This window comes from Lactuca serriola, chromosome 3 (assembly GCF_051521515.1).
Source record: "Lactuca serriola cultivar US96UC23 chromosome 3, Lser_US96UC23_V15, whole genome shotgun sequence".
NCBI lineage: Eukaryota > Viridiplantae > Streptophyta > Magnoliopsida > Asterales > Asteraceae > Lactuca > Lactuca serriola.
The window spans coordinates 26,574,326-26,587,552 of record NC_136410.1 but is presented as its reverse complement, the minus strand read 5'-3'; the positions used below and the strand labels follow the sequence as shown (position 1 = coordinate 26,587,552).

General features: G+C 42.0%; 1 protein-coding gene across 1 annotated transcript; it reads right to left on the bottom strand.

Moving 5' to 3' along the window:
* Positions 1-7,894: 7,894 nt before the first annotated feature.
* On the bottom strand, positions 7,895-12,720 carry LOC145095090 (uncharacterized). The gene is made up of 7 exons (XM_079033031.1): positions 12,544-12,720; positions 12,414-12,457; positions 11,671-12,334; positions 10,873-11,529; positions 10,201-10,515; positions 9,736-10,108; positions 7,895-8,637 (listed from the first exon to the last, which is right to left on the bottom strand). The coding sequence occupies exons 1-7, from the start codon at positions 12,718-12,720 to the stop codon at positions 7,895-7,897; spliced, it is 2,973 nt and encodes a 990-aa protein (XP_078889157.1).
* Positions 12,721-13,227: the final 507 nt, after the last annotated feature.

Below are 13,227 nucleotides of genomic sequence, written 5' to 3'. Positions count from 1 at the left end.
GTTTTTTTCAACCCTTACCAAGTTATTATAAAAGTCCCAAATTAATTAACCTCTTCCAAAAGGTTAACGGCCAGATAAATAAAGCGAGGCTTATTAACGGAAGGAGGTTAAAAATGACGGAATAAGTTTCGGGTTGTCACACATTTTCTTGTCATTTTAAATCTCTGTTAGTTTAATTTTCAAAAACAACCCCCCCCCCTTTTTATGTTTATTGCATTCATCAAGAATCAGTTCACACCTGATGCAAAGAGGTGTAAACATTAGGACGTGTCACTGAGGATTCAACCCTGCTTACCCGTACTATCTGTTAGTGCAATAGAGCAGTTTATTTTATATTTTATTTGTTTAAAATTGTGTACGATAGTTGTCTTAACAAAAAACAAATGCATGCAAAGATGAAGAAAATGAACAATGAACTAAAATAGTATGCAAATGAAGAACAAACAATTAAAATAAAACTTGTGTATTTTTTTTTTACGATCAGACTTTACATCGATAATGGGCTCCAATCATTAACACCAAAGCAACCCTCCTGCTATCTTTCATGTATCACAGACTCCCAAAGTAAGGAAGACCACAAATGGTGTAACCCAATAGTCCAACTCGAGTTATCTTTAAACTTTGTACCTTAATTAGCTTTATGAGCGAAAAAAACATAGTCCGGATCTCATGTCCTTAAGACTAAATGGCCAAGAATCAAAATCGACGCATCCTTAAGAACCCGCATGACCAAATCAGCTTTCGCCGAAGCAGCAAGGGCCAACCCCCGTAGGAGCCCGAGCTCTATGCTTTCACTTTTTCGAGAGCCACAAGTATCATATCACACAGTTCTTTTTTCACCAGATGTAACTTTGGAACAACTTCTAACTTGATTGAACTTTGATTTACACTTCGTTTTGAACTTGATTTCTTCAATCCTTTTTTTTTAGAATTTCTTGAAGTTTCTTCAATTGAGTGCTTGAAATTCTTTGATTTGGGTATTATATATAACGTTGTACCCTTTCTTCATTTGGACTGTGTGGATCTGATACTTAGGCTCTCTGCTACCGCTAGGGTAACGCGTGTCAACAAATAGGGCCATGTTCTGTGGGTTCAGAGTTGTCGATAAAGATTCTTTTTAAACATTAATAACCAAATCATCCTAGAGCTGTTATTACCGCCCAAAAAACGTTTCAGTACGCCATTTCTTTTATTATCTAAGGTTGGGGTCTCGAATCACGGTGTTTGGATCCACTGGTTATGACAACTGATTCTACACTTCCAACAACATTCGGATTGCTTCGGATTTTTCTCATTTATAATTCTTAATATCCCACTTCATGGAGCTATTGTATGTAAAGATCGCCATCATCTCGTAATTTTTTTTTTGGACTTTTAAAACTTTTCTAATTTTTTTAGATTTTTTTTTATTTTTAAAACTTTTCTAATTTTTTTGGATTTTTTTTGAACAAAATAAAAACTTTTTCCAAAAGGATAGAAAATCCCCTCCCCAAGCTTAAAATTAAGCAGTGTCGTCAATGCTTAGGGAAGAGTGGAAAACGACTACTCTAATAGGGGAGCATAGCGACGGAAGAACTGGTCGCGGAAATCGTCGAAATCGTCATGCAAACCTAAGAGCTCGTCATGATAACCGGTAACCTGAGTGCTATATAGCTGATAATCGAGGCGGAGACCAGTCATAGTCTGCTGAAGAGAAGCAATATCCTGACGGAGGTCAAGATAATGCTGGTAAGTGAAGGGGGAGTTAGGGTCAGGGTGAGATGGCGGAGTGGGTTGTGGCTGATCCTGAAAGTCAGTCTGCATGGGATCAGACTGGCTAAAGGAAACAGGTGTGGTGTCTGCGTAGTCTGGGTGCTGAGTAGACGAAGATGGTTGATCATACTGTGGTTTTTTGACCTGCTGTGCCCTGCGTGGGCGAGGAGGTGGTGGGATGTTCGAAGCGAGAACCCACATAGTGTCACTAATGGGGTCTGCTAGGGAGATGGCATCAGGGCCAGTGACCTTGAAGTAAGTGGAGCGACCCTGCATCCAAACATACTGTAGCACCTGGTTCTTGGTACGTATTCTTGTATTTAATTCTTTTAATGATTTGCTATTTTGGCCTTGGACTCGGCGAGTCGAAGGACTGACTCGCCGAGTAGAAGCGAGATGAGACGCGGAGTTTAAGTTGTGGAGTCGGCGAGTCGAGTCCCGGACTCGGCGAGTAGCCGCTGTCTGGACAAAAACCCTAATCCAGGGGTTTGCACCCTATTTAAACGACCTTATGCAGCCTCCATCACTCATTTATGCTCCCAAACACCCCCTCACTGAAACCCTAGCTGTTTTTGAAGCAATCTAAGCCTTGTTGGTGGATTTTGGTGTTTGTGATCTTAAAAAGGAAGGAGAGAAGCTTGAGGAAGCAAGTAGAGATCAAGGGAACCTGAGTTTGTGCACCTTATTCAGCTTATTGAAGGTAAAAAGTTGTGACCTTGCTCATTCATTTGTTAGATCCCTTTTTGGGGAGGTTTAGGGATTTTATGAGCCATTTTGGTGGCCAACCATGTTTGCAAACATGGTTGGGGGTTTAAGCTTCTAAATCACATCATGAAAGGAGTCACTAGGCAAATTTGGGTTGCTTTTGCACCCATGAAAGGTCCCATGTACCATATGAGCTTGTTTTATGTCCTTTTGAGCTCAAAGTCCCATGCAAGCACGTAAAGTTTGTAACTTTACGTGCTAGATCGATTGTAGAAGCTTGGATCTATCTTTTGATCAAAGGATGTACATCATAAAGCAAAGATTTAGGGTATGGACGTGACCAACTTGGCGAGTCCATTCTTGGACTCGGTGAGTCTAGGGGGTTCTATCCCATATTGTTGAAGGTCGAAGGACCCAGTTGAGTGTGGAAAGGTTTTAAGGGGGTCTCCGAGGAGTGACCCAACGTTCTAGACTAAGCCATTGATCTAAAAGTTCATGGGACTCGACGAGTGCATGAAGGTGGTCGTCGAGTTGAGGACAGAACGTGTTCATCGGATGAAGATTAACTCGACGAGTTGTTCATACAACTCGGCGAGTCGGATGAAGGACCATTGAGTGTCAGTTAGGAAGTGAACTCGTCGAGTTAATGCCTAACTCTACGAGTAGAGACGGGAGTAAGGACAATCAACTAGATATGGACTCGGCGAGTTGGCAAGCCAACTCAGCGAGCCGGGTCAACTGGAAGTTGACTTTGACTTTGACTTGACTTTGGTTTGGAATCGGTGAGGGGTAAAATAGTCATTTTACCCTGGGAATAGTATCAATGTCTGATTAAGTTTTTTATGGAAATATAGCCGGGGGATCACCGGAGCAACTGTCAGACATTTGCGGATCAGCTTTTCAGCAGCCAACCTTTTGAGGTGAGTTACCTTCCAGTAGGGGTGGGTCTAAGGCCACAATGTCGGCCCACCAAGTAGGAGTATTTAGAAAATGATTGTCTTTGTGATAATTATCTTGGGATGGATACGTGTTTGGTTATGAGATATATCTGTGTGATATGTTATGTGTATGATAGGGATAGTTTTTCCCTGACAGTGGTCCCTAGGACTGAAGGGTAGGTCAGTACTCGGATATGCCTGATTGCTTATACCTTGTTGTTGTATGATAGTAGTAGGGGGTGGAATAGACCCCAGTTACCGGTTGAAAGATACCGATGATGATTACCAGTTGAAAGATACCGATGATGACTACCGGTTGTAAGATACCGATGACGACTACCGGTTGAAAGATATCGATGATGATTACCGGTTGAAAGATGCCGATGGTATTGTATGGTATGTGGTATGATGGGGGAACTCACTAAGCTTTGTGCTTGCGGTTTCAGTTTTTGGTTTCAGGTACCTCTTCGTCTAAGGGGAAGGAGCCGGCGGCGTAGCATGTCATCACACACACATATGATTTTCCGCACGAAGTTTTCTGGGATTGTACTCTGATATGATATTTGTTTATGACGTGGGTTTCGAACATGATACATTGTTTTATGAAATGATGTGTTGGCACAGTATTTTCTAATGAATGCTTTTATGAAATAAATAATTAAAATGAAACTTTTGGGCTTGAATTTTGGGATGTTACAAGTTGGTATCAGAGCCCTGGTTTGAGGGATTCGGACACACCCTCGGGGGTGTCTGGACTCAAACCGAGGGACTAAAAGATTTTTACAAGGAAAATGGTTTTCTAAAATCTAAAATGGAAGTTTTAAGAAAGACGAAGTGTGTGATGCGTGCAACCGGCCGGGCGCAAGTAAGCTTTCCCCAAGATACCCATACTTCTTATGTTATGTTGTATGGTTTTGATTCTGACAACTGCATGCTAGAATAGGACTAAGGATCTAGGAGGATGCCTTGTGTGGCTGATATATGATTATGAGAATTGCATGCTAGTTAGGGCTAAGGATCTAGGAAGGATGCCTTATATGCTTGTTGTATGAGCAGTATGCTAGGACTGTTTAGTCATCTGTAGGATGGCATGTATAGGTTAAGCCTGGTTTGGTTACTCAACGCACGAATGCTACTTGCTTGTGCTAAGGGGGTTCTGGCCAACTTCGACTAACTAGTGAACAAATATGTAACAGTATCCACATGCTAGTTAGGGGGACGCGGTAAGGACTCCTAATGCAGCTGATGGCGGGGAGTATGTCGGAGAGTGCCCTAGGGAGACCTAGGATGTGATCAGTAGGGAGAGCATCGGTGAAAAGGGACTTGGTGAAGTCAAGGCAATCCTTGAGGAAAGTACGGATAGATGTGGAAGGTAGTATGGGCCCGTACTACTGAAAGCAGAGGATCCGTACTCGATTCAAGGAGGGTCGAGGTGGAACCTTGAAACTTGGAGAGTGTGTGAGACCTTTCGGGGGTATATGTGATCCTGACAATTGTGTTATTATTTTCAGAATGGTGGCCACACGTCATGGAGCAGGGGGATCAGGATCTGGTTCAGGATCGGGTTCAGGAGCAGGCTTCGAGCATGTCGATGATGTGTTACGCGAGTTCATCGCGTTTGAGATTACACGAGGTATCCTTGAGGCGACCCCGGTCATTTTTGGGTCAATCAAGGAAAGGATTATCGAGCTGATGGAGGATCGCCTTTGGGCATTCAGGAGTGATCTGGCATCTAGCCAGGTGGGTACACACACACTGTCCTTTAAGGACTTCCGTGGGAGTGGTGCGCCGGATTTTCATGGGGTGAAGGACCCCATTGCTGCTAGGAGATGGATCACAAACATCGAGTTTGCTCAGCTGACGAGCTTTTGCCTGGAAGGGTCGAAGGTCCGTTTCGCTGTAGGTTGTTTGAGGGATAAAGCTAGAGATTGGTGGGAGTTGATTGGCGATACGTTAGGAGCCCCAGATATTGAGGGTATGTCATGGTCAGATTTCGTGACCCGATTCAGGGCTGAGTTTGCACCAGCTGTGGAGCTACAATAGCTGGCCAGAGAGTTCTTGGATATGAGACAGACCACAGAGACTGTGGCGGAGATCACCGCCAAGTTCTGGGAGAGGGCCTTGTTGGTACCCCCAGTATGCGGGGGATGAGGATATGAGGAGGACCAGATACCATGACATGCTACGGGCTGATATTTGGGAGCATGTTAGTTTCTCTGCTTGCCCTACCCTGGAGTCCATGATTGTCAGGGTTAAGGAGAGAGAGATTGATTTGGAGCATATACGGAAGAGGAAGGCCGCTGAGGGGCAGGCGATGGGGGCTTCGGGGTAGAAGCCCAAGGGATCCGATGGTAGGCCGAAAGGCCAGTCAGGACGGGACCGTTGTGGGAAATTCGGTCGGTCACATGATGGAGTTTGTCGCACTGGGTCGGGTTCAGGCTGCTATAAGTGCGGCAAAGTGGGGCATTTTGGCAGAGATTGTACTGCCCCTGCTTCTGCGATTCAGACATCAGACCTGATTTGCTTCGATTGCAATCAGAGGGGCCATAAAAGGCCAATTGTCCCAGGTTGGCAGCAGCAGCTGCAGCGCCGGCAGTGGCACTAACGTCAGCGACAACACAGGTTATGGATGGCCGGAAGGTCAAGTCGGAGGCTCCAGTGATTCAGAGCTGAGCATTTCAGCTGACAACCGAGGAGGCACGCGCTGTACCCGATGTGGTGACACGTATGATTCTTTTCCTCTGATTTATTTGCATGATGTTATGATATTGATATGTGCTCTGTGTATATACGTTTAGGATCGTTCCATGTGAATGGTATCCCAGTTCAGGTGTTGTTTGATTCGGGTGCTACCCGATCATTTGTCTCTCTTGTGCTTAGCAAGAAGTTTCCTGAGTCTTCGGGCATGTTGGACTGCCCTCTAGAGGTCGAGATTGCAGACGACCGATCAGTTTGAGCATCGGAGGTCTACCGAGATTGTGTTTTGAGGCTGTTCGAGGAACGTTACCTGGTAGACTTGGTTCCCAGACCGTTGTGGGGGAACAAGGTTATTATAGGCATGGATTGGTTGAGCCCCAATGGGGCAGTGATAGATTGTGCACATCAGCTGGTACGGATCAGGACCCCAAGTGGGGGAGAGTTGGTAGTGCAGGGCGAGAGGCCACAGCGAGGACCAGCTGTATGTTCAGCAGCAAGAGCTAGGCGCTACCTTCAACAGGGTTGTGCAGGGTATATCGCGTATGTCAACCTGTCTGCGTGAACGAGATGGTCGAGGGGGCATTTTTCAATGTGAATTGGGACAAGGTAGGCACAATTTCCAGGTAATAATAATAATAATAATAATAATATGAAAATAAGTATTTCTAACTACTCCTAAACGCCCGCACAAATATATAACAAAAACAGAAATTCAGTTTCAGAACGAAAATACCTGACTGTGCGCTGAGCAGCAGCATATTTTTCGTGCCGAATTTTTTTTTGATTTTTGAAATTCCGTTCAGATGAATCTCTTCTGAATTGCGTCGTGAGCAAACGTTTCTACTTTTCGTGGCCAGCGGATGAGTAACGGAACGTAGATCTGAAAAAAGTAACTCGCAAAAATTCAAATTTCAAAATGAATAAAATGATATTTTTGGAGAATTTCAACAGTGAAAACATAATTTCGTTACCATAAAGATGTTGTAGGAGTAAAATAGAAGAGATTGATACATTTTTTTCTTGATTTGGACAAAAAAAAACAAGCGATTTGGGTGTTTTTGGTGAAAGAACTCGAAAATTAGATGATTTCAGAGAGTGTTTTTGAAATGTGGTGGTAACAAATGAGGCCTGCGGTCATTATTTATAGGGAAACAAAAACTTGCGACCGCAAGGGGAGGACATGCGATCGAAGGTTGGTTATATATAGCCGTTGGCACGTATTTCGAGGTTCTAACGGTCAAAACTAAGAAAAATTTGATACCTGCGATCGCTAATTTTAGGAAAAATGCTCCGATTATTTTGTTTTACTGTTTTAAAAAAACCAATGAAAAATTGTATACCTGCGATCGCAAGGACTGTACCTGCAATCACAGGTTTGATAAATAGTGTTCGAATCGATTTTTTTAAAAAATGTGCAAAAGCGTCCAAGGCTATGAAACTGATACATGCGATCGCAAGGGCAAAACCTGCGATCACAGGTTTGTTATTTACGTGAAAAAATTGTCCAAAAAAAAACTTCGATAACGTGTTGCGACCCTAATCTGCATAACCTGTGATCGCAAAGACTGGATTTGCGGTCGCAGGTTCCACCAAAACCTTATTTTTCAACTTTTTACAAAATTTCTCTGTTCCTTTTTATTTTAAAAACACGTTTCAATTAAAAAGAAGCACCCTAAGAAGCTAAAAACACACAAAATTTAAAAACAAGTTGCAGAACTAAAATCAAAACAAATGCTCGGGTTGCCTCCCGGCAAGCTGCCCGTTTTTTACTGTCGTTGGCTCGACATTGTTACTTGGTTCCCTTAGTTGCGGTAAGTTGGGACCTCGACTACCTCCACTTCTTCATTTGTGACTTGGAACCTTTCGTAAAATGGTTTGAGACGATGGCCATTCACCTTAAAGATTTTTCCTGTTTGTTCACTCTTAATTTCTATAGCACCATGATCAAACACGTTAGTGACAACAAAAGGCCCCACCCAACGAGACCTCAATTTACCATAAATAAGTTTGAAACGAGAATGGTATAAGAGTACCTTTTGACTGGTAGTAAATACCTTTCGTGAGATCATCTTATCGTGAAATGCTTTCGTGTTTTCCTTATAATTTGCCTCGTTCTCGTAAGCATCATTCCTGATTTCTTCTAACTCTTGGATATCCAATCTTCTTTTGATACCAGCCTCATCCATGCTCATATTCAGATTCTTGACAACCCAATATGCTCGATGCTCCAATTCAACCGGTAATTGACAAGGTTTGCCAAAAACTATTCGATATGGTGACATACCGATAAAAGTCTTGTATGATGTCCGGTGAGCCCATAACGCATCGTCCAAACGAAGACTCCAATCTTTCTTGACCGGATTGATGGTTTTCTTTATAATGCCCTTGATCTGTCTGTTTGAAGCTTCAGCCTGTCCATTGGTTTGCGGGTGATATGTTGTGGATACCCGATGTGTGACACCATATTTCTTGATGACAGCTTCAAGGGTGCGGTTTGCAGAAATGCGTACCCCGATCACTAATAATGGCTTTTGGAGTCCCGAACCTAGAAAATATATTTGTCTTGACAAAATCAACCACAACCTTGGCATCGTCGGTTTGTGTAGCTTTTGCGTCGACCCATTTGGACACGTAATCCACAGCAAGTAAGATATACACAAACCCGAAAGAAGGCGGAAACGAACCCATGAAATCTATACCCCAAACGTCAAAGATTTCACATATTAAGATTGGAGTAAGTGGCATATGATTACGAGATGTCAAAGACCAGTCATTTGACATCTTTCACAGGTTTTGCAAAATAGGAAAGAGTCAGGAAAAGTATGAGGCCAATAAAGACCGTTGTGTAAGACCTTGCGTGCGGTTCGTTGCGGACCATAATGTTGGATTAGTGTCTAAGGCTACAACTATATTAGGCATGTATTTGACTCGGTTGAGCATGGTCCTTTTGGGTTGCCTTCACCATAGCAACTTGACAAGATGATTTATAATGAGAGAAGGAATATTATTAATATATTATAAGAATAATATAAGGAATAATAACATTGTTATTTGATTAATATAAGTCATAAATTAATTTGGAATTAATTTGGTGGCTTAAAGAGATTAATTAAATAAAGGGGTATAAACTGTCAATTGTTTGATAGTTGCACTTTGGGCTATATATCCTTTATGGATAAGGGGTGGACGATTTCTAAGGCTAAGGATAGCCATAAAATCATCCAAGGCTTATCATGGAAAGGATTTGGATTGCTTAGGGCTTAAGTTATCCAATTAGGGTTTAAGGGTGAAACCCTAGGAGCCTTACTAGTATAAATAGACCCTAGGGGTTGAGGGAATTCGACACTCTTGTCTCTAAGGAAACCCTGGCCGAATTCTTCCTCCCCTCTCCTCTCTCCTAAAGCATCTTCTTGCTAGTTGGTGTTTGTAAGCCATTAGAGGAGTGATAATTGTGACTCTAAAGCCTCAAGGACAACAAGATCAAGCAAGTGATTCAAGGTAAACTTCTAATCTCTGATTTCATATTGTTATTACTGTATATTAGCCATTAGAAGTCTTGGATTCAATGTATGATCAATTAGAGAAACCTAGATCCAAGCATTAGGGTTGCATATGCACATAGGGATGTTCATATGGCTAAAACCCATCACATAATGCCCTCCACAAGCTTCTGAATGGCAGAAATTTAGGATTGACTTGACTTTATCTTGAGGTACACATCTTCTAACCACCTGATTAGCACAGTGTTTCCATAGATACGGCTCGTCCCAAACATATCTTTTCGCCTCCTTCTTGATTTTATCTTTCTGGGCTCGGGTGAGATCTGAAGGGAGTTCTCTAGACACCAAATAGTTGACAATGTCAGCAAACCAAGGAGGGTTCTGAACATCGAATAGATGATTGTCAGGAAATGTTTCAAGGATCGGTGTTGGGTCTTCAGGTGGGGTGAGTCGGCTCAAGTGATCAGCTACTAAATTTTCTCTCCCACTTTTGTCCCTAATCTCTATATCAAATTCCTGTAGCAGAAAATCCATCTAATCAACATTGGCTTTGAGTCCTTTTTGGCAAGAAGGTAACGAATGGCTGCGTGATCCGAAAAGATTATGACTTTTGTGCCCAACAAATACTGTCTAAATTTTTTCAATGCATAAACAATTGACAACAACTCTTTTTCAGTGGTGGAGTAGTTTGCTTGCGCATTGTCCAGAGTCTTTGATGCATAACATATAACGTGGGGGACCCGGTCTTTTCTCTGTCCTAGAACAGCTCCAACAGCGGTGTTAGTGGCATCACACATTATCTCAAATGGTAAACTCCAATCTGGAGGTTGAATGATGGGGGCAAAAGTAAGAAGATTTTTCAGCACATCAAAAGCTTTCTTGCAATCTTCATTGAAGTCGAACTCAGCATCTTTCTGCAATAACTGGCACATGCGAACTGATATCTTTGAAAACTCTTTTATAAATCTCCTGTAAAACCCTGCATGACCAAGAAAGGAACGCACTTCCTAAACATTCTTCGGGTATGGTAAGCTCTTTATAACATCAATTTTTGCTTTATCGACTTCTAAACCTCTTTTTGAAACAATATTTTCAAGAATCAGACCTTGGTCAACCATAAAGTGACATTTTTCAAAATTTAAAACCAGGTCTGTTTCTATACATCTTTGTAAAATTTTTGTAATATTTTTCAAACAAATATCAAAGGAGTCTCCATAGACGGTGAAATCATCCCTGAAAACTTTTATGATATTTTCGACGTACGCAGAAAAAATACTAACCATACACCTTTGAAAGGTAGCGGGTGCGTTGCAGAGTCCAAAGGGCATATGCCTATACGCAAACGTCCCGAAGGGACAGGTGAAAGTCGTTTTCTCCTGATATTCTGGAGCAACTAGAATCTGGTGGAAACCTGAAAATCCATCCAAGCAGCAGTAATGAGATTTTCCAGCAAGCCTCTCTAGCATCTGGTCTATGACTGGGAGCAGAAAATGATCTTTCTGGGTGGCTGCGTTTAATTTTTTGTAGTCAATACACACGCGCCATCCGTTCTGAACTCGAGTTGGAACCAGCTTTCCTTCTTTGTTCTCTACCACTATTACACCAGCCTTCTTGGGAACAACTTGAACTGGGGTGACCCACTTGCTGTCTGAAATTGGGTATAGCATTCCAGCATCTAGTAACTTCATGACTTCTTTCTTAACCACCTCCATCATTGGTGGGTTTATTCTGCGTTGGGCTTCTCGTGATGGCTTATAATCCTCTCCCATCAATATTTTGTGCATGCAGAGAGATGGGCTGATTCCTTTGATGTGTGCGATAGTCCACCCAGTTGCTGTCTTGTACTCCTTCAAAATTCTGATCAACTCGAGTTCTTCTTTTTCTGACAGCTTGTTGGATATGATAACTGGTAGTGTTTCTTTTTCCCCAAGATATGCCTATTTCAAGTGTTTTGGAAGTGTCTTCAGCTCCAACATGGGAGCTTGCACTATAGAAGGAAAAAGCTTGGAGTTAGAAATTGGTAATTTGAGAGTTTGGGTACCATACCTCAACTTTTTCTGCTGATCCGTATGGGCTACCATCTCTTGAAGTTCTCTATCAACCACATAATTTTCTGGTATAACCTGAGCTGCATTAATAGACAAATTTCTGTGGAGCACTAATGCTAGTGACTCATGGTTAGCAATTTCAAAATATTTTGTAGTTAATGGTTCAATTACATCAATAAAATTAAGAGCTGAAACATCATCAGGGTAACGCATGGCATCATAAATATTAAAGTTGATAACTTCACCATCAAATTCCATTGAAAGGGTACCATCATAAACATCTATTTTGGTTCTGGCAGTTTTTAAAAATGGTCTCCCCAAAAGAATGGAACCTGTGTTTGGTAAGTCGTCATCTCTCATATCCAAAACATAGAAACCAGCTGGGAATATGAGTTCATTCACTTGAACCAAAACGTCTTCCAACACACCTTTTGGGTGCACCAAAGAATGATCAGCTAACTGAATGATGACTCCAGTTCTTTTTAAGGGCCCTACCCTGATAGTTTTAAAAAGTGAATAAGGCAAAACATTTATAGAAGCTCCTAAATCCAACATAGCTCTTGGCACTGAAAGGTTCCCCAACTTGCAAGGAACAGTAAACACTCCTGGATCCTTACACTTTTGGGGTAGCCTTTTTTGTAAAACAGCTGAAACATTCTCGCTTACTTTAACTATTTCGTTTCCTTTTAGTTTCCTTTTTGAAGTACATAACTCTTTCAAAATTTTAGCATATGGAGGAGATGTTTAATTGCATCAAGAAGGGGAATATTTACCTCAACCTTTCTGAAGAAATCCATAATCTCTTTATCTTCCTTTTCTTTTTTCGTGTTTTTCAGTCTTGAGGGAAAAAGAGGTGGGTTAATTTTCACTTCAGCTTCAACAGGTTTGTCTTTTTTTCTGCACCTCTTCAGTTGCCTCAGATTCTTGCTCAACTAAGATCTCCTCTTCCTCATCTTCTTGCTTATCTGGTCCCTTGTAGTTTTTACCACTTTTGAGGGTGACAGCACAAGCATTGTGCTTCGGGTTCTTCTCAGTCTGAGATGGGAATTTTCCTTGTGTATGTGCCTCTAATTTGCTCATGGAGTTCGCGAGTTTCGATACCTGCTGTTCCAGATTTTTGATTCTAGACTTTATTTCATTCTGGAAAGCTTAGGTACTGGTTGCAAGCCTTTTAACTATGTCTTCCAATGACATGTTGGAACTACTAGCTTGCGACTGAACAGGTGGTTGCTGATAATTGCTTGGGTGCTGATTTTGCTGAAAAGGTTGTTGAAACCTGGGTGGAGCTAGATATTGGTTTCTTTGTTGAAAGTTCTGTTGAGGTCTTGGCTGGAAGTTGTTATTTGGAGGCCCTTTCCAAGCTTGGTTATTACGATGCTGATCAAATGGCCTTTGCTGAAATCCTCCCATAGCTTGCACATACTCATTATCTTCTTGAAGTATTGGGCACATGTCAGTTGGATGCCCGGTTTTGCAGCAGATTCTGCAAGGTTTGACCTTTGGTTCGATACCCTTTTCTTTTGTCAACAAAAGGACAACTTTAGTCAATTCTGAAATCTAGGATTCCAGGTGGGCGTTTCTCCTCTC